This window comes from Neopsephotus bourkii, unplaced genomic scaffold (genome assembly GCF_033783945.1).
Source record: "Neopsephotus bourkii isolate Nb327-2 ecotype Australia unplaced genomic scaffold, CSIRO-AGI_Nbou_v1 NB_549, whole genome shotgun sequence".
Classification (NCBI taxonomy): domain Eukaryota; kingdom Metazoa; phylum Chordata; class Aves; order Psittaciformes; family Psittacidae; genus Neopsephotus; species Neopsephotus bourkii.
In genome coordinates this window covers 1,470,227-1,491,492 of record NW_026901050.1, presented here as the reverse complement: position 1 = coordinate 1,491,492, position 21,266 = coordinate 1,470,227, and the positions used below count along the sequence as shown (strand labels likewise).

The window sequence follows — 21,266 nt, the reverse complement described above, 5'->3', positions numbered from 1 at the left end:
ACAGCTTGGAGCAGAATCAGGAGTTGTGGCCTGAATTATTATTTGTTATACACTTACCTGGCCCTTCTGCACAACTACTTCTCTGCAACTGCTGAATCAGGCACTCCATGGCTTTCAAGAAGCTGACTAACAAACAAGTGCATAAAGTGAAAATATGCTGCTACCCGTAAGAAGTTAAGCAGCCCATCAAAAAAACAGAAGAGTTGATGTCTTTAATATAAAATCATTTCCCCCCCAAAAGCAGCAGCATTACAGTTGTATTACAGTTACATTAAAGGAACATTCTCATGATTGAGGACATCTTCCTGTGTGAAATAGAATCTTCCAAATAATTAATAGTCCATTTCTGTACATTTTAGCTTATCAAAATACACTAGAAAAAAAACCAGTATCATCTTCTCTGTTCAGCAGGTGTCACTACCACCATTTCTCAAAGAAAATACAGTTTCTAGGAACACCAATGTCAGACAGGAGTTTGGATATGGATTCTATCATCGGAGGTGGACCGCAGATGTACCATAGAGTATCCCTGGATACATGTTTTTCTAGGTCCTTTTCAGATATTCTTCCCTCTGACAAAAAGAAGTAGGAAACGAGAAAAGAAATATTAACGGGGAAGTAATTTCAAACAGAATGACTGGTTTGAGGTATTTTAAGCTCTCGTCTCTTAAAAATGCCTGGTCTGTTGAAGGATAATTGCTACTGAGATTGGAGGCTTCCAAACCCATTTGCTCTTCAGGGGATTTCAGTACTTCCAGTTCGAAGGCACAGGGCATTCAGTCACTGAAGAGGAACATGGTTTACGTATGACTAAAAATCCCACGTTCAGATGAAAAACAATAGGCATCTCTAACACAGATGCAACAGAAAGGGAAATGTGAAGTGTCCCTTAGAAGCAGTTAGCTTCTCCTTCATCAATCCCACCTTCAGCAAAGTAAACACTTTGCTTAATAGTTGCTGGAATAAAATTTGTAGTGGGAAATTATTGTATAAAGCTTGGAATTAACAGAGAAAGGTTATTAGAAACGAAAACAAAAACTGCGAAGGTAAAATGTTTCTGCAAAGCACAATACATACAGTGAAATTATTTAGGTTTAACTTGCATCTCATTTTGAATCTTTACATGTAAAAATAGTACTATGCATACAGCTAAATTATGCATTTAACTTCATCCTCTAGGATGTAATCAAATTTAGACTGTAGTTATCATGGCTGTGCCTTGCCATGATCTTTACCTGTAACGTGTGGCCGAAGCTCTTCACAGATGGGTGAGCTCTGCTGGGTGACGTGGAAGTGACACATGATCTTTCCCGGAAATGCATTCATCAAACCAAGAATGTTTTTCTGTAATGTTAAACACACTCGCTTACACCACAGGCCAGTAAATCAGAGCAGATGTCTGCCCACGGCCCCACAACACTGGTGATTATGACCCAGCACCAAGACTATTGCATTTCTGCACTGAGACCTCAATGGACTTCACTTTACAGCACTGACCTGCACATGTACATGGAATTTCCATAACTGGAACGTGAAGACACTGCCAGCTGTGTTGTCAGTGTGCCTCTCCTATTTTATACTAGGTTGCAATTTGTAAGATTTGGACCCAAGAACCATTTATGTCCTTTCCTGACTTCCTCCACATACAAATTCTCATTATTTAGATCCTTCCACATCCATGGGTTTTCCATTTAAAAACCAAAACTGCGGTGTGCCTTTACCACTTGCTAGGAACTTTTTGAGTCTTGTCTGCTTTATCTGGTAAGATTACTGGACTCTTTACTCTTTCTCTCATGTTCTCCAGTGAAAACCAACTACAGTGTAATGCTAATGCTATTTTTCCAGCACAGGAACTGTAATTTTCAGTTCCTCAAGTCACAGCTGTGATAGTTCCCACCAAAACCCCAGCGGCTGCAGTTCAAATCACAGTAGAAAATAAATCAATCTGTCAGTCAGATGCTGCACTCAGTTCTGAACCCAAGATGCAGTTACTGCCTGGACTCCGTGCTAGTTCGGATTTTCACTGCAGGAATGGACACTGGAACTTCTTTCTTAAAATACCCTGAAACAAAAATTAATGTCTACACTGTGAACTGGTAAATTAGCTCATTTTGTTATGTGTTTGCTTACTCACTAGTTATTACAGTGGACAGTCTGCCATAGGTTACTTAACACAAGCCCCCAGACAGATTGTATTTTACAGACAAATCTAGTTTCTGATTTCCTAAGATGCCACAGGGTGACAAGCAGCACAGACCGACAGTGCCATTCACTGTTCCACCAGCACCTGCCTTCACTGCTCTGGAGGCGACTCTAAACTTCAGTCTCCTCATGTGGAAAAATGTAGAATTTAATAGCACCTTGGAAACTAACCATGTCCTCTTGAAGTCCTAGGACTAGGCCAAAGCGTGCCTAAGGTAGGTCTTAACCTGCTTAAATAATCCTGCAGTCACTCACAACACCTTTTAGTAACCCTAATCTCTAACTCAGTGACATGAACACAAAGTGGCAAATACACCCATGGTATCAACCACCAAAGTACCATTTTCTAGTATCCTAAGGCAAGAGACAGGCTCTCAAATGGAATGAAGGAGAATTTCAACAGCTCATCAGCTCTTTGCAGCCTGGTGATTTAGTGTACATAATGAAGCTGGATCACTAAGGGAATTCCCTGAGGAAAAAGGCCTAGCCCCAGCATCCCAGCCACAATAAGGAAATACAGGTCAGATTCAGTCCACATGAAATCAGGAAAGCCCAGCTAACTGCCATCTCACAGTAGCAAAGTTAGGATGCCATCTCTTGTCATTCTAACACTGTATGCTTCTGCCATTTTAAACAACAGGATCTCCAGAAGCACATGCAGTGCCTCTGCCTGTGAAATGACAGCACAGCCAACATGGGAATTAAACCAATTACATCAGCATCGTCCTCCATGCCTGTCAGCCTACACACAGCTGCTTCTGTAGGGAACTGGTCCTTCAAACCATTAGTGACAACCAAGCAGTTCCTCCTGGAGAGTTGTGCAGATGTATCTCACAACGGCATAGACTCGAGGGATCCTCAATTCCTCAATCCTCTGCACAGGAGATATTCCATATACATGTTCTGGACTTGAGGGGAAGGATGTACTTTAAGCACTGTGCCATTATTGTGCTCTCTTCTGTCCCTGAAGCATTAACATAAAAGCTTTGCTGTCATAACACTGCTGAAGTGACACTTCTGAAATGGTAGCTCCTGCACTGAAACAAATTCAGTGCATGCTTAGAACAGGCTGGGAGATACTAGCTGGCCAAACAGAAGAGTAGATGGGTTCCAGTGCTTCTAACAAACATGATTTTCTGAAGAAAGCAATCAATCACAGTGCCAATACAAAAGAAAAAGTAATGATGGATCCTACACACGATGATAGATTTTCACCTCTTTCTTACAATCAAAATCTTTCAATACTTCAAAAGAAACTTCAGTCATTAGGGATGATTTACAGAAACTCTGCTAATTTGACCCTACAATGTTACCGGTGACCCTTAATGGCTGAGTGTGACAACTGATCTTTAACTGCTAAGTAAATGTTACTGACACACTGTATGAGCAATTTTACAAGCAGGTATAAATCTTTCATTCATATACTAGCACCCAATAATAACTAAACTAATGCATTATCAATAAAGCTCCCATATTATATTGGGAGCTATCTCCTTTGGCTGTAGTTGCTCTTGCTAGTCTTTAAGTTCAATACAATCTATACTGAGACTATGTGGTTACAGTGTTTTAGCATACAGCATTATGCATACTATTAGTGTGTGTATATGTATTATATAATCTTTCATATACTATAATGCTTTTATGACATGATAGTAAAATATAACTGAGTTACTGGAGTCAATGAGACCAGGTATGTCCAGTAACGCGTTTCATTTGTCCACTGGCATAAGTAACAAAACACACATGGGGTTTGAAGCATAAAGTGAATTTGGATGTGTTTGTGCAGTGTCTTCCACAGAGGGGCTCTCTGGAATTTGGCAACAGGACGATACACACACTAATAGCTGAGTACCTGAGATCTACATTAAAAAAAAACCCAGCTTTTAATTTACCTTAAATAAGAGTTGACCTGAATTTTTTGCACTGTAGTACAGCTTCACTGTTCCGATTTTGTATCCATTTCCTTTACCTTCTTGGTATCCATGCAGATCTGCTATATGCAGCAGTATAGAAAACAATGGGTTAATTCCAACACCCCCTGCTATCAGCACTAGTTTTACAGGGGAGTCACCAGGCTGAGGATCAAAGAAGAAATCACCTCCCACTCGCAGGGCAACTTCCGAGTCAAGAGCACACTAGGATGGAAAAGAAGACATTTACTTTCAAAACTCAAAGCAAAAGCTGAAATACACTTCTTCTTACACCACAGTCACAAGACTCTCTGGGCTGGGATTTGTACTGACCAGTGAGGGAAAGCTGAAATACCTCAGAGAGCTGGAAACCACGTTTGTTTTAATCTGCTTCAGCGTCTCTAGGGATCTAGTTCTCCTTTCAAAAGTTTCACTCTCTGGTAAGGCAGGATGGTGACTCCCCCTTCTCCCCCCCAAGAGCTGGGACAGGAGTGATTCATGCAAGAATTTTTCCATAGCCAGAAGTGGTTGTGAAAACCCAAGGTTAACATGTGAGATCACACTTTTACCCAAACCCAGTCTCATGTCAAAAGAGGCCTTGCTATGAGGTCAGAGAAGGAAGCCAGAATGAGTGGCACAGATGCAGGTTTTTCCATCCCCATTCCTGAAAAATAAAAACCACTCAAAGTGAAGCAAGTACCCATGAGAATATTCCTGCAGAACCCCTTTGGCATTTCCAACTTCAGAGCTGCAGGATAAGGAGAAAACCACCTCTGCTCCTCTCCACTTGTACGTAAGAAATTCTTTCTTGGAGAAATTTGCCAAAGTGTGTTATTTTGATACATGGAAAACTAAAGCTTCAAGAAAAAATCCCCAATTGGGTCAGTATATTCTTGGTAAGCCAGCGCCGCATCCCAGAATGAAGGGTGAAACTACAGTACAGAGAAGTCAGGCAAGTTCTCCCACCTCACTGCAAGCTGACAGAACAAGTTGGAGCTGAAAACAGAATTCATTTCAGGCCGTACAGTGGGTTTAAAAAATGAAGAGCAGAGGAAACCAAAGAAGATGGGAAAGGAGGAGAAGCAAAAAAGGAAAAAAGGAAAGCTACAAGAACTGCTGAAAACCTGCAATGAATCACTTACAGAGCAAAAAAACTGCCTCAAAAAAATGCCGATATCGGGAAGCGGTAATTGAACAAAAGCACTTCCATTAATGACAAGTGTGCAGTAAGCAAAGGTCGAAACACGTAACAATTCTACCAGAAAGAGGGAGGTGGCTTTTGGACACACGTACTGCACACAACACAGAGGTTCCTGAAGTGGTGAGCATGGCCAGTAAACACAAGTTTCCTGCCTTCCTTAATTATTGCATGCAGCATTTGCTCTCAGTGAGGGTGTAAGACAATCAGCATTCATTAGCTAAAACTAATTTGTCTTCCCCTTTCCAATGTACACTGCCAAGCTTTCCCCTGTTTTATTCTGGTTCAGAGATGCACGAGTCCAGAAGTGCTCCAAATTCCTGTGGCAGGAGTACATAGGACATAATACCCTTTATGGAAATAGACATTTTTAGGGAGAAACAATCTCATTATTATCTGATCTGCCTCCTTAACCAGCCAGACCTCATCAAGACTGGACACTGCACACAGGAAGAATCTCTCTTAACCAGGAGTCTCCTATATATTTCAGTGCTTCGGCCATGGCAATGGTAACAGTGAGTCAATATTCAAGAAAAAAAGCCAAACAATAAGACTCTGGAGTAATATGGTGAGAAAGTGTCCTTTTGCCCACTTTGTACATAGAGCACTGAAACAGTTTATGCAGAGAAGTGAAGCAATCAATACATTACATGTATGTTTTTCTAACAAAAAGGCTATGAATCCCTACAGCGATAAAATGCACTGTGCTAAAAATTAGGGGTTTATATATAGTAGTATTAAAAATTAAATACCCCTAAAAACCCAGGAACAGTGAGTAAATGAGTACTATTTCCATAACATCTTTTACCCTGAGGTACCTTCTTTTAGAACTAACTTTTAAACAATTAAGTACCAGACTTTTCTCATCACATACGCAACCTTCTAAATTCTGGGTTGCTATTTTCTTCTTCTTTCCTAAGGAAAAGCATTCACTTTTGTTTAGCTAGGAGAGTCCATATGTACCCTGGAGGTTTCTCCACAGGATTATCAGGTTTGACTTAGCTTACCAGCTAACTAAAGATTTTCCTATGAATCCATCCAGAAAACTCAGCAACAGCAAAGTGATTTACAGCATCAAAAATCCCAGAAGAGTCTTCAGAGATGATGAAGGTAGGCTTTCATATTCTCTTAAGGAGCGGTATCAAATACCAGACAAACCTCTTAGGCATTACAGGGTCTGCTGGCACGTGCACTCCAAGCCGTGCATAACACTGCACAAAGGTTATTCTGTTTATGTTCCAGTGGAGATAACTTGATATGACACCAGTTAAAATCCACCATGTGGATGGTCACATGCTCACTACTAGATTAGCACCACTCTGCATGTTCTCAAGTTTAGTAAATTTGCATCAATGTTTATTATAAGTGTTGGCCACCGAACAAAACTGCAGCATTTGTAAGCTTACAAGAATCTGACAATTCAAACTTTGCATTCACACTGAAGAAATATAAATGCCAGGCCGGGAACAGTAAATAGGACAGATCACATGTGGTTGTGAAAAGAACAAGAGCTGATAGGACAGATCACCTATGAAATATGATCAGCAACAGAAATAGGACTCTTCTGATTACAACTAAATGGGGTAAATGGACAAACGAGAGACTGCAAGAGGCCAAAGTGTCAGACTTTACTTTTAACGCAGCAAAGTCAAGCCTTGGGTTATGCCAGTATTACAAAAACATCGCATGTTTAAACAAATACTATAGAAATTCTGAAGTATTCTGCTGGCTTATCATTTCAGAAAAACTGATCTAAATATCTCCCTTTGCTCCCCCTTAATAATCTCTATTTGTATTCATCTGACAATGATTCCAGTTTGTATTTGTTGAAATAGGCAGGAACCATGGCAAGTTACCAGATGCAACTCTGCAATGTGTAACACAGCCTGCTCTCAGGGACACAAATTAGAACAGAGGGGTTTCATCCAATTTAACATCCAATTTCAGTCCCTTACTGAACAAAAGATTTGAAGATTTACATTGTATTAAAAATGGTTTAATAATTCAATGAGAGGTTTGCAGTTAATAGCAAAATGTGGCCTGAAATCACACACACCAGTCCCGCCATATTCCCCCTCCCCAAAAAAATAAAGAAAGATAAAAAAGCAGCCAGATCTGAGAGTCTTATTTACCTCAGTGTGAATCCAGTGGGCAGGAGGATGATCAGTGTGCTTTACTGCCAGCTCTAATATTCCTTCTCGTTTCAACAGGCCAGGGCTTGAACACATTGAGAATCCCCCAACTACAGACATTCCAGGAATAAAGAAATCAACCCTAAAAACAGACCAGAAACAAAAGTCTAAAAGACACATAAAAAGCCAACAACCCCAAACATGGAGAACAATAACCACAATCACATGGCTGCCCTTGCTTCAGTTATCCTTCCTGTACAAACACATCTTCATTTCCATAACACAGCTTTTCCAAAGAAGGACTTAATCTTGAGTAATGCCATTTCCTTAGAATTATTTTCACCTAGAAACACGTCACCACCTTTGTTAAACTAGCAGGTTTTTAAACCATTCTGCTTTTAGCATTAGATGCCACATCTTACAACAGACCGCTGGAATTCTAAGTGTTTAAATAAATTATTTGCGTATTAAACCAAAACCACAATACGGTCTGAGAGAGTGGCTTAAATCCCACTCCTTTTGGTCCCTTTGATGGGCTCTTCATTTTTCCAGCATAAGAAGATTGGGAAACTAATTTTAGGGAAGTGACCTTAGATTAAACACTTTCATTTTCAGGAAATATGAAATACCTGAAGAAATACCTCAGTCTGCACAGAATTCCCCACGTGAGAAGGCAGTGCCTAGCAGCAGCACTGCTTTACCTGCGGTGCCCTCTGGTGGCAGCCGTCTCTTGCGAGGAATTCGGAATAAATCACTGCAAGTTTTTTACAGTTGAAGTAAACCAGACACGGGTTTCTACAGATTAGAAGGCAAGACGTGGCTAAGCTTTTGCACACCAGCAGTTAGAGAGTAGGGAGGGCACGTCACTAACACATATGAGCTATAATTTATTTTCATAAAAGTAAGGCTTTCATATTGCAAATAGCATCAGGAAAAGTTAGAAGCTGGTTTATGATCTAACGTTTAAACTCCTCTGTGTTGCATACGTGTTTACATACTTTGGTTTTCTACAGTACTTGACAAACTCCCTGTATTTCAAAAGAAAACTAATGTTTAATTGTGCTGTTCCACTGAGGAACCAAGTAGACAGGTAAGCAACACCAAGTACTACAGAATCATTATGCAATCCAAGCCCGAGTTAGGCTGGTTCAGTATTAGTTAAATGAGAATACAACAAGAAATACAGACTGTAAGGCTGTATTCCTCATGGTGATCACTGCTTTTAAAGAAAGAATCTTGTCTGCTTAATCTCCACAAAGCTTCACCCTTCAAAGAAAGAGTTCCTCTCTTTCTCTTGAAGCATGTACAGTGATATACACGATATTACAGTGACACCACTTTTAACTTTATGCTTGATGGTGTATCAAGGTATCTGACCGCAAATGAAAGGTCAGTAACAAAGACAGTTGAGAAGGCTTCTGCAGCCCCACTGACCATGGGCTCAGCTTTCTAGGTAATAAAGATCTAAGAGATTAGAAAGGACTCTTGTATTGCAGCATTTATTGTATCAAAGAACACCTCCAGATGCTACTAAAGCTCTTTACTACCCTCTGGTGGAAAATAATCTTACTACTTATGTTAATGGAAAAAGGAAATTACATTTATGCTGTAAAGTAACAGCTTACATTTAAATCAAAATGTTCTGCTTGAATATAAGTGAAATATTATTTATGCCTGCTGAGGAAGCATACATACAAAACCAAACATTGCTGTAAAACCCAACTCAAATGTACTTTTTGCCTTTCTAAAATACTAATGTAGGTGTATGTTTCTTTTTATATTAGTATTTCTTTCCCAGTTACACAATTATATGACATTTCAGGGCATGGTATACCTATTATAATGGACTGGCTTCTATTTCTGATGGCCTGCCTCATCTTAGTTGTGCGTAGGAAAGGTAAGAGGACTCCCTAAAGAAATGCTATCTGTGACAGATGAAGTAAGAAGAGCAGTGGGAGGGGGGAGGGAGGAAACAAAAAAACCAAACTATATAAACCCACAACAAGTTAAGGTCTGAAGAGATGTAAAATAGTTTTGGCGGTGTTTTTTCATTTCCCTCCTTTTAAGGGAAAAGCCAAATCTTTGAGAAACAAACAATAATTCGCAATTGTTTGATCAGAAACATTAAAAGCATAACACTACTTCTTCAAAGTATTTATAACACACATATACCTCAGTGCATGTTTTAGTAAATCAAAATGGGCAACAGCAACAAGTCTCTTCATTATTACTTGAAACCAGATCAAGACCACTATATGTCAGCATGCTTACAAAACAAATTCACTCTTGCTTCTGAAAAACTTGGTAATTACAACACTTTCAAGAAACATACACATTTTGGTGACAATCTTTGTAACGTCTTACTATAGCAAATTCTAACAAGTTGGCCTTTTCTACTCAGGAAATTGTGGCCTCATGTTTTGCAGCGCTCATCAAAAAATGCAACCACAGTTTATAGCTACAAGTATAGAAAAGTTGCTGTATACCTTACAATAGAATACTTTCAAGGAAGAAGAAAAAGAAAAAGAGTAATTATAATTAAAGCTTTCCCTTTTCGACATGATAATTTCTACAGCATTTTTGGAGGGTAAATGCAATTTCCAAGTAGTGGCAAGCAAGAATTTAGTATGAGTCACTGCACATGTGCAAAAACTGCAGCAAATTACTCCACAAACAAATTATTGCAATCAACATCTTGTGTTCTGGTTCTAAATTTAAAAGCCAGCATATTAACACTACATGAGTAACATATGCTGTTAATACCCTAGCAGCTATACTTTGATTCCAGCAAAACCACTTTCAGATGGCCTAAGCCAATAAAAAGTTCAGGAACCTTTAAATGCCCAATGCCAGAAGCAACTACTCCTAGTTTTAAATTAATTTCTAAGAGGGACAAAAAAAAAAAAAATGATGGAGTGGGAGCATTTTAACAAGGAATGAAGACAAACATGAAAACCTACTATTTCCCAAGGAAAAAACCCATTAAAGTTGCTTAAACAAACAGCTCCTTATTTCAAAGGCTTAATAATTCCAGGGTTTTTTATTTTCAGGTTTGCTTATCTATATTTATCTATTAATCGGACCTAACAGGCTTAATTTTCAGGGTGGAAACTTCTAGGGCAAGAAATAAAAGTTAACAGGCAATTCTGATTTAATTATAAACCCAAACTAAGTAACTTGTGAATGAGCAGTCTCAGCTCCACCATATAACTAACTAGTAAATAAAGACAGTAAAGACAGCCTGCAGAATGAAGTGCAGTGTACTTCAAAGTACTCTTGAAGAAACAATGTAATATGCATAAGCCAGAGGAAAATACCAAACAATCAAACTGAACATTTAAAGAATTAGCAGGTTTTGCTCTTTTTAAAATTACTATTAGCATATTTAATAATGGCTGCTTTAAAATTATGCCAAGTATCAGCTGGTTGACAGAGCACCCAGTAAGAAGACATTGTATTATATCAATTAAGAATTTTTTCCAAGGCTCAAGTATCAGAGGCGTTTTAATATTCTGTTACATTGCACTTCTGCTAGTAATTTTCGTCTCAAATACTTGAAGATCTTACCACTGTCCTGCTTTGAAAGTAAAATCTTTATTTGTGATAGCCAGACGAAGCCTTTTGACTGTCTCTGATTCATTGCTGATTCCACACACTTTTGCTTGTGAAATTACCTAACAAAAGAAAGTAAGACCTTGTGTTACATAGAGATCATTTGCAGCAAAAGTACTCAAGAAATCTGTGTATGAGAGAACACGTGAAATGATGGGTGTCTGTGGCATGTCATTACCTAAAGCACCAATATTTTTTCACTGAGGTAGAGAAACAAAAATGGATTCACTTACACAGTCACCAAATGGAGAAATAGTTTTCTACTTAATGTCCACCGTGGCTGTCATTTTGTCAGGGTTATTCAAAGATTGTACACTAACTTATTGCAGTTAGAGAATGTAACAATAAAGAGAAGCAATTGCTAGTTATCACTTCTCAGACTCTTTTGACATCTGTACAAGCAATCACTCCTGTATCTTTCAGCAACAAAGTAAAAGGATCTCTGATATAAAGACTGACAAAGAAAACCTGTACAAGATCAGCTGCTACTGAAGAATTCCAGATCTGTATCTAGTTTTAAGTAGTTAAATGCATTACTGAAAGATTATGCATTAATACATAGAGAATTAAGGAAAAAACCCATCAGCAAAACACATCAATCAACAAACCAACAACTCTTGTGTTACTGCATTTACACACATACCCATTTGACCACATGTATGAAGACAAGAAAACTGTAACTCAAGCATTCATTGCTAGTTAACAGAAGAATTTTTGTTTGGCAACCAGACAGGGAAGGATGCAAGAGCCAGACCTGACACCACTTTTAAAGAGTTTAAATAAGAATTAAGAGAAATATAAAGCTTTTCTAAATGAAAAGCAGATTTTGCAATAGGACTGTTCACGGGGAGCATCCCACTTCAACTCTTTGATGCCTATCAGTACAACATGGATTTTTCACCCCCTCCCTGATCTTCCCTTTCAGGTATTTTTGAGTTATAGTTATTAATGTTCTTCCTCTACAAAGAAAGCAATACCCTAAGTATTTTCTACACAGGGCAATATACAGATTTTGCTTTGTTAATAAATGCTGGTGTCATTTACCACACCAGGAAACACTAATAATACCCCCGCAACTCCACCACTTCTCATTTGTGTAAGATCAAACAGATGAAAAAAAAACAAACCCCAAAACTTTAAGCAACTATGCTCTAATTTAAAACACATGGCAGGAAATTAATTTATTCATAAGGCAACATCTGAACACATCCACTGTCCCATTAAACAGCAGGACACGTGCCAATTTAAAATGAAGTAGCATACATTTCTTTTCCACTTTAGCAGACAGTATTAAATGGGGAATGCAATCACTCTAAGTTAACAAGAAATGCCAGACCCATGACTTCCGTGCTTATTCTGAGGGAGGAAACCATAAGTGCAGGAAATGGACATTAAATTTGGATCTTCTTCATTCCCTTTTTTACTCCTCAGCACACTCCCTAATTTGTTCTTTGGCTGGTAGATCTAAAAGAGCACTGGAAATTTAATTCATCAGTATAAAATTATTACAGAAATGAAATTTGAGCGAGGGTGATCAAAGTAGTACTTTGTACAAAGTACAAACCAGTACAAACCAATCACAAGAGTATCCAACTGGCCCAAACCAAGGCTGCAGAGAGAAGGAGGAGGACACAGGACTCCAGACTTTGTATTTCAAGAAAGCGTTTGGCAGTTTTTCCTTTTCCTGGTCCTTCACATTACCGCTCCTCAACAGGAACGATGTGTAGCATGTACACTAACACAACACAAATCTATGGTTCTTTCATCTTTCTACAGGACCGAAATGGCCAAACAAGGCCATACAGACTGAAGGAAGCCAACTGCTGATTACATGGAATTCAAAACCAAGCAGAGGATTAAAAAAAAAAAAAAAAGAGGATTTTAAAGTGGTCACAAATGAAGTAACAAAAAATAAATCAAGCATTAAAAAAAAAAGGGAAACACCACAATCCTCCGATATGTGGAAAATTTGTGGTAGCAAGAACTGAGCCCTGCTCTTTTATCTGTCCCATACAGCTTCCTTCTCTTCCTACAGCCTTACAGTTCCCATTCCCTGTTCAACCTTAGGGCTTTCAACACCTCATAAGGACCCATTTTCCACACATTTTCCAGGTACCTACTTTTTCTGCTCAGCATAAATTCTAAGCAACCCAAGCAATGAGAAATACCCAAAATAAAATAAACATGGTTACAAAACTCAAAAGTGCAATCACTTTTTCCATGCCAGAAGCAAAGAAGAATGTGCGTCTACCTCTGCCTGACTCTACACTGATTTTCTCCATGTACTGAGTTAATCTGGCATAAATTGGATTCTCCTGAGCAGCTGTATGTCCACATGCAATGCTAATTTGTACTCAAGAGCTGACATTAGCTGTGAGTAGCTCAGGCACAGCTCTGAGACACATAGTTCCTAAAGCTGGCTTACACCTTGACAGCTCTGGTAATAGGCAGCACAAGGCTGCATTTGTCTTATCCATCTGCAGCCTGTAACAAGTTCTGAATGTTCAGGTTTGGGAGGTTACCTACATACCCCCTCCACCCAGCTTCCTTTTGAGAAGGGAATTCACTGTGACGTATTCTCAACTATAGTTAGGGAAGAATCTAGCAGAGAGAAGGACTAAATTATGCACGCTAATGCACATTAACATCTGTGTAGTGTGAGAATAGATTGCCCTGCCGCATGACACATGCAAGACTGGCCTGTCCTGTCTCTGCCTATTCAAGACAGAGAAGCTAACTAAATAATGGAGAAAAATGTGGCACTGTTTCCCAGCTCCTGGGAATTAAAGATGGGATTTTTTCAGTAGAAAAAGTGCCCTACTAATCCTGAAAAGTCTAAGAAAAATGCAGAATTGTTTTGCTATTGAAACATTTTTGAGAATTGAAGTCATATTCTCCTAGTATTAAAAGATTTCTAAACATATACTTTAGCTAATTACAGGAAGGAAATACCTGCAAGAAATACAAGACTATGTTCACCTCTGAATGTTATGAAAATGACTGCTTACTGCACAAAACCAAGATCCAGAATAAGCACTTGTGGATTTTGGTGGAGAATAATCTATGTTCCTTGTGCGTGAATTAGATTAGATACAAACTAAAGATCCTTTTTATAAGTGTCTATAATCTCTCCCTTCAAAATGTCAACACTTTTTAATCTTACCTCCTATGTTATAAAAGGATATATTCCACAGTCTTTAGTTTCAACTTTGAACCAGAATTATAGAGATCCATAAAAAACTGAGAAGTATGTGTAGAGATCATGGGTATCTGTGTGCTTTTGTAACTGACCAGAATCCAAAAACTTGGCCAGAATTCTATCAAATTTCCTGTCCAACATAAATTAAACATCACCCACAGCTTTTATAACTCATTACATTCCACCCATTGCCTACAAAATACACTTCTTTTTATAACAGTATCAAATACAAAAAATGAGGAGAAAAAGAAGTAAAACAGACTCTAGCAGAAGACAATATGAAACCAAACGTAATTACCCAGTTTCTTCACACACAAAAAAAATTACTTACATCGTAAAGAACAGAACACTAACCTCCTGGCGAAAATTGTTTGCTGTCCTCTCTAGATGATCCATTTTCCTTTTTGATTTTATTGTGCTGCAACAAAAAGCCAACAAAGATAATTGTCATTCTGACAGCTGTGCTACTGTCCCTTACTGATACGAATTTCTATTAACATAACAATTTACCAGTGTAATCTGGACTACAGATGACATAAATCTAAGTAAGAATTAAGTAAAAGTATATAATTGGGAGTTAAATAAGTATTTCTAGGTCTGTAATAATTTGTCAGCTTCATTTTGACAGTGTTACCATGACATTCTCTTTGAGTAAAAAAAGTTTTTGTCTGTAGATAACCCACCTGTTCACTGTGTAGTAACAAAAAGCAGAGTGCCTCAACACCACCAGTGCAGAATGAGTGGGAAGAATTCTGCTGACACCTCTCAGTAATTGAGGAACACCCACATGAATAGTAGCACAAGCCATGATGACTGGGCCAGAACCACCAGCTCCTGAAAAATACACATAACTATTTGTTAACTGAAATACTTACTGTTTGACATGGCTTGTTTTCACCCTTTACTTTCTTTAAATCAGAAAGGCCAAAGCTCACCTGGAGCTGAAACTAGCAATGGACATAGAGGGTAACAAGAAGGAATCTGAAAAGTACAAAAGTATCATAAAGAATTGAAGTGAAAATGTGCATCCATCAATTGAAGGGGAAGAAAATGTCACAGATTGTGTAGAAAAGAATGAAATACTCAACACCTTTTCTGCCTCAGTCTTCACAGACAAAGCCTGCACCCAGACCAGCAGTGTTTGGGAAGGAGAGGAATAAGTAGGAGTGGGGCCAGCAACTGCCTAGAGAAGCTGGATTTATTCAAATGCAGAGCCAGATGGGTTACACTCAAAGGTTGCCAAGAGATACAGCTGACATGCTAGTGAGGCAACTGTCACCTATGAAAAACAGTTATCAGAGAAAGTCTGCAGTGGACTGGAAAAGGACCAATGTGTGGTCATTTTTAAGAGAAGCAACAAGCATTGCCTACGTCCAGTCAACACCACCTCAGCCACTGGTGTGGGACATGCTCAAAGCTTGTCCCTTTAGCTGTGTGAAAGCGTAGAAAGTAATCAAAGAGATGTAACACAGATTTAGCAACACCAAATTATATTTGGTAGATCTGAGCACCTACTGTGATGAAATGTGGTCACACAGCTAAGGGACAGCAATGGATACAGTACACCCTGACTGACCTAGAGGGCTTTTGACACCATCTCCCACGGCATACACATTAGGTAACTGAGGCCAGACAGACAGCTGGAATGGTTGAAAACTGCCTAGTCAGTCAAGAATTTAAGACCTGATGGCTTCAAGTTGCTCCAGTTGCTGGCTAGTAACAGTACCTCAGGACTGATAGAGTTCAATAAATTTAGCAATAACTTGGAGGATGAGACAGGATGTACCATCAGCAAACTTGTGGATGATACTAAATTAGAGGGACAATTGACATGCTGAATGGTAGAGCTTCACTTCAAAGAGGCACTGAGAAGCTGCAGGGCTGGAAAACAGAAACCTCATGAAGTTAAAGTAGTACAAAAGTCTACACATGGAGTTGGCTTAATACAGTGCTATCAACTGTACTGCTCCAAGCAAGTGCTTTGACTAGATGAGACACTGGGGCAGAGAAGTTGTGGCTGCCCCATCCCTGGCAGTGTTCAAAGCCAGGCTGGATGGGGCTTGGAGCAACCTGGTCTAGTGGAAGGTGTCCCTGTGTGTGGCAGGGGGTTGGAAGTGGATGACCTTTAAGGTCCCTTCCAACTCAGACCATTCTGCGATTCTATGATTCTATGACACTCAAAAGTCCCTTCCAGCCAACATATCGGTGATTTTAAATGCTCAAACAATATTTATGTTTGAAAGAAGATCAAACACTGGATATACATTCCCTTTCTATTGGTAAAGAAACGGTTCTGGTTGGAAATTTTTATAAACATTAAATAAAACTTTTTGTTTACAGGTTTATTTAGAAACACGTAAATCCCTCATTCTTCCAAATATCCGACATAATACTTAGACCTCTAACCAGTTAAGCAAGTGGCAGAGACTTACATGCACTGCAATGGACACATGGTGTGAAGCTTCAAAACTGCATACTCAAATACAGCTCTGACAGTGCAAATGACACATACAATACCCAAACTAAGTCAGAAACACCCCTCATTTACCAAGCGTAGGAATAGGTTCATAGTGAGCCAAGAGATATTTCTCATTGCTTGTAAATCTGTCTTTGTTTTTCCTGAAGTGGATTAGCATGATTCTCTATCGTATTATCACCACCTATCAAATTCTATTACGTCTATGATGCAGTCCCCTTGCTTCTTTAAAGCACTCTTAATCTTCCACTTCCAGTTACATGTCTTTTCCCACATTGTTTTAAAGCATGTAATTTATTTTCAAACTGTTTTTGTTTTTCATCTTGAATCCTCTGAAATGGCAACGATCCAGCTTGTTTAACTAATCAGGCCTATACTCTCTGGGCTTTCACTAACAGCTGCGTTGGCTGGTCACTCAGTAATTTGTCTGTTTGTAATCATGTATAAATGGGAGGCAGAGCTTTCATAAATCAGGCTGCTCAGAAATGGAATACATTTACTGTAAGTGCTCAAAATGCCCACTTTCAAGCATAAGTACTTCCTGCAGCTTTTAACTGCCCATAATTTTTAATAGCTTTTTAGCATTTAATTCCACAGCAGCTTGCAACTTTTCAAAGCAGAAATATTTAAAATTATTCTACCACCAGTGAGCAAAATTACTTGTTTTATTTTTCCCCACAGCACACACAGGGTACTCTATTTAAACAAAATACTTCAGCATTTTCTACACACAAATGTGCAGAAGCTATTGATACAGAAGCATTAACAAACTTAAAATATTTTAGCAGGGAAAAGTACACATCCACTAAAGAAACCACATTCCTCTATCTCAGCATGTTTAGTCTGTAAATCCAGAGTGCTCAAACATCACTGAGTTACTTAAATTCATGAGATCATTTTATGACCAGGTAGCACATCTTGGTTATATCCATCTATGTAATCTTTTTTTAGGCTTCTCACTTTTGAGTGGTGATTTCAAGCTTTTCACTCTACCACATTAACTAATTCAAAGTAAAAACGAACCAGATTTGAAAGTGGTCATTCTTATGAAAGTTGTTTACACCAAGAGCCACGACTTTAATTAAATCACCACAACATCAAAATGAACCACATAATGCCTGATGCTTTGCTTTGGGGGCAAAAGAATGAGATTACTTATTTATTTCTTTTAAAATCCTTCCAAACCCTTTCTGCAGTCAATTGCTACTAAATGCAGCGACATCTGCTGGTAAATTAACTGGCCTAACTTTAAAATGCAGCACAAAGGTTGATTGTGTATTTTACACATTTCGTTTCATGCTGCTGCCAAGGTTGACAGTCACTTAAGGCCGGCCTCATTTTCATTTCGCCTGCTACCACTTGAGGAAGCAAGTGTGTTCAGTTCTACACATAAAAATGCAAAAAAACCCCAAAGAAAAGTTCAATATCAATACGTAACACCAAAAACAAAATATGTCAGTCTTATTTTACTGTAGCAGCTATAACTCTGAAGTCAAAGCTGAAAGATCCTATTGATACAGACTATTTTAAGAGTGAGACTCTACTGTAAATTAAAATAACTCTAGAACAGTAGTTCAAGATACTTGTTCCTTTTACATTATCATCAATTACGCTCCAATCCTGAAAGTCACAATAAAAATAAGTTGTAATTTTTCCTCTGCAAGTAACACAATCCAAAATCTCTTTTAATAAATCCTGGTTCTCCTTTACTATACACAAATACGAGTCATGCCTTTACGAAACATAAATTGCCTCACCCCCATATCACCTCTGCAACCTTCTTCACTCATCCAGCCCTTCACCACTTGCCTGCCCTTCAAGTGCTTCAGCCTCCCAAGCTCCTGTCCAGAGTGATGTTCTCCCTTTAATTTTTTCTCTTCTTACTCAAGTCCTTCTAAATACTTAGTCCACTCTAAATACTGCCTTCCTTTCCTGCACAGACAGAAATGGGTGCTGTGTTTGTATATGACTTTTCGCCTCACTTAAAATCAAGCAATTCACTCATTCGCCTTTGAAAACTTTGTTGGCAAGTTTGTTCCTGGAGTTTTCTCCGAATCACCTTATCCTCTGACTCACTGGCCCTGGGTTAGTATCGCTTGACATCTAGAACTGCATCTCTTCTTTTGGTCAGTCTTACATCAGTATTATCTGAAGGGAGAAAGCTACTTTTAGTTAGCCTGTGTCACACCAAAGAGAAAATTACTACATAAACTACAGCCAAGTGAGTGCTGAGGGGGAAGGAAGCAAGCATGCTTAAGCAAGCAGGACAGGAAATCTTTCACCAGGAGCACGCACATAGACCGGTAAGAGACACCCCTCGGACAAACTGTCCCTCCTGCAGGTCACCACCGAGAGCAGCTCTTCCCCTTGACAAGGTCGCGGCTGCCCTGACAAGGACTGCTGCCGGTCCGCCTCAGCCACCACAGAACCCGCTCCGCGCCTCCCGGACGAGGAGCCGGCAAGGCCGTGCAGGGGAGGGCACCGGTCGGGAAGTGGCTGCACCGTTTCCAGAGGCCGCACAGGGTCCGGCCGTGGGGCCCAAATAGATCAAGAAGGGTCCCACAGCCAACCCCCGCCTCACCCGACCCCAACGGACCCCCACGCTCCACCGCAAGGCCCCTACCCGCCGCCGCATCACGTGACGCAGATCTCTCCCCCCCCGCCCCGCCGCCGCGTCGTCACGCGCGCAGCCGCGCCGCTTCCGGCGCGTCTCACCCCCGCCGCGGCCATGTCGGTGTTCCACGATGAGGTGGAGATTGAGGACTTCGAGTACGATGAGGAGACCGAGACCTACAGCTACCCGTGCCCCTGCGGGGACCGCTTCCTCATCACACGGGTAATGGCGGCCGCGTAGGGATGAAAGAGGCGGCGGGATGGAGTAGTGCTAGTCCGCGTTCCCGCCGGCCGCGGGGCCTGTGGGTCTGTGTGCAGGCGCGGGTCGGTGACTGCTGTCTCGGGGTTTTTGCAGGAGGACCTGGAGAACGGCGAGGACGTGGCCACCTGCCCCAGCTGCTCCCTGATCCTCCGCGTCATTTACGACCAGGTGGGTGCGGGACAGGGGTTGCCGGGCGCGGTGCGGCCTGCTTCCTTGGCGCCGGGCCTGCCAAGCCGGGTTCCGGTTCTCTATCCCCTGAAGAAAGAGCGACAGGAAGTTTTACAAGTGCCTGGTACATACCGGGTAGGGGTCTGTGAGCTAGTGGGCCTTTTGTTTGTGACTATGGTTACTTCTTTATCTCATTTTCTGGTTTCTTCCTTTTGCCGTGTTTGGGCTTTAAAACATGCTTGCTTGGGTGAGCATGGGATGGAAAACAGGCAGAACAATCTCTGCGACTCTAAGAGCTATCTATGACCCTAGCATAGATGTATTTATGACCCTGTCACATAGCCTTGTACTTGTGAACCTGTCAGGTTGCTTTTCATAGCTAATGGGCATGCTGTGGCTTTCATGTTTTGGGAGATGGATTTATAGCAGTTATACTCAGGCTAGAAAGCAAAATCAGTGTCTGGTATTTTCTGGGGGGAGAGGAGCTCCAGAAATAATGAAAATCATCTAAAACTTTACTTACTGTCTTTAGGAGCAGTTCATGCGTGATGAAGTCATTGCAGAACCTCTGCCAAACAAGGAATTGATAAAGTGCTGATGAACACATCACGAACTGTTAACCTCTTTAGCATAAGAAAGTATCGGGATAGCAACTGCAGAAAGAGACATGGTTTTCCTCCTGGAAGTGCTCGCTGCTGTGAGATACAAGTGCAATAACTGTCTGTCTTCACAATTTGAATAAGAATGTGTTGGGACATCAAGCACGTGAATGGCTTCTGTTCAAAGGAGTTGTACCTTTTAAAAATACATGAGTTGCCATATGTATTCCAGAACACTTGAGGATTATGATTGAATTATGACAGCAAGTCAATACATAGAAATGTATGGGGTTGTGAAATTATGACATTTGTCTAGCAGTGGCTTCTTAGCCTGTGGAGAAAAGAAGGCTTTGTGTGGGGCTGTAGCAGTATGAAATGGCACAGAGAGCTGAAATACTGGGAAACAAAATTTAAAAGTCCAGAGGATGTGATGCCGTACAGAATTACCACTTTGACATAGTGTGGCATCACCCAGGATGTGGGCTGATACTTGAACTCAGAGTGGACAGAAATTTACCCATGTTTTCTCAACAACTTTGTAATTTGACTTGCAGCAAACATAAACTGGGCTGCAGTTCTTTGTGCCATTTGTAGTAGTGCATTTACTGAATTCCTCATCCTTTGTGAAGTTCATCTGAGTAGGAGATGCACACATTTCACTTAAGTGATAAAAAGGAATTTTTTAGGGTAAAAAGGAGTTGGAAGTATATACACAAAAGTACATTAACACCAAGCCACTGCACTTAAGTATTTATTTAAAATTGTGGTCATTCATGTGTTGTAGTAGGATTTGACATCTATGAAGTTGAATTTGGGGAAAAATACTTGTGCAGCATTTATAGTTATTTTTGCTCCAGGCAGTAAGGTTAAGAAAATCTTACTAATTTCTTGGGTT

The 21,266-nt window shown here is 40.0% G+C and overlaps 2 protein-coding genes across 5 annotated transcripts; one reads left to right on the top strand and one right to left on the bottom strand.

Annotated features, from left to right (window-relative positions):
* Positions 1-193: 193 nt before the first annotated feature.
* On the bottom strand, positions 194-15,791 carry OXNAD1 (oxidoreductase NAD binding domain containing 1). Of its 4 annotated transcripts, none has more exons than XM_061351041.1 (8): positions 14,937-15,791; positions 14,608-14,671; positions 11,010-11,116; positions 7,443-7,584; positions 4,301-4,337; positions 4,095-4,195; positions 1,236-1,344; positions 194-572 (listed from the first exon to the last, which is right to left on the bottom strand). In XM_061351041.1, exons 1-8 carry the CDS (start codon positions 15,059-15,061, stop codon positions 418-420), a joined length of 840 nt encoding a protein of 279 aa, XP_061207025.1. In that variant the 5' UTR covers positions 15,062-15,791; the 3' UTR covers positions 194-417. The 4 variants fall into 4 exon arrangements, with proteins under 4 accessions (XP_061207025.1, XP_061207026.1, XP_061207023.1 ...); XM_061351042.1 differs by having other exon boundaries at positions 4,095-4,192; XM_061351039.1 differs by having other exon boundaries at positions 4,095-4,337; positions 14,937-15,087; positions 15,189-15,791.
* Positions 15,792-19,424: 3,633 nt separating this feature from the next.
* DPH3 (diphthamide biosynthesis 3) lies at positions 19,425-20,953 on the top strand. The gene is made up of 3 exons (XM_061351003.1): positions 19,425-19,565; positions 19,698-19,772; positions 20,305-20,953. The coding sequence occupies exons 1-3, from the start codon at positions 19,458-19,460 to the stop codon at positions 20,368-20,370; spliced, it is 249 nt and encodes an 82-aa protein (XP_061206987.1). The 5' UTR covers positions 19,425-19,457; the 3' UTR covers positions 20,371-20,953.
* Positions 20,954-21,266: the final 313 nt, after the last annotated feature.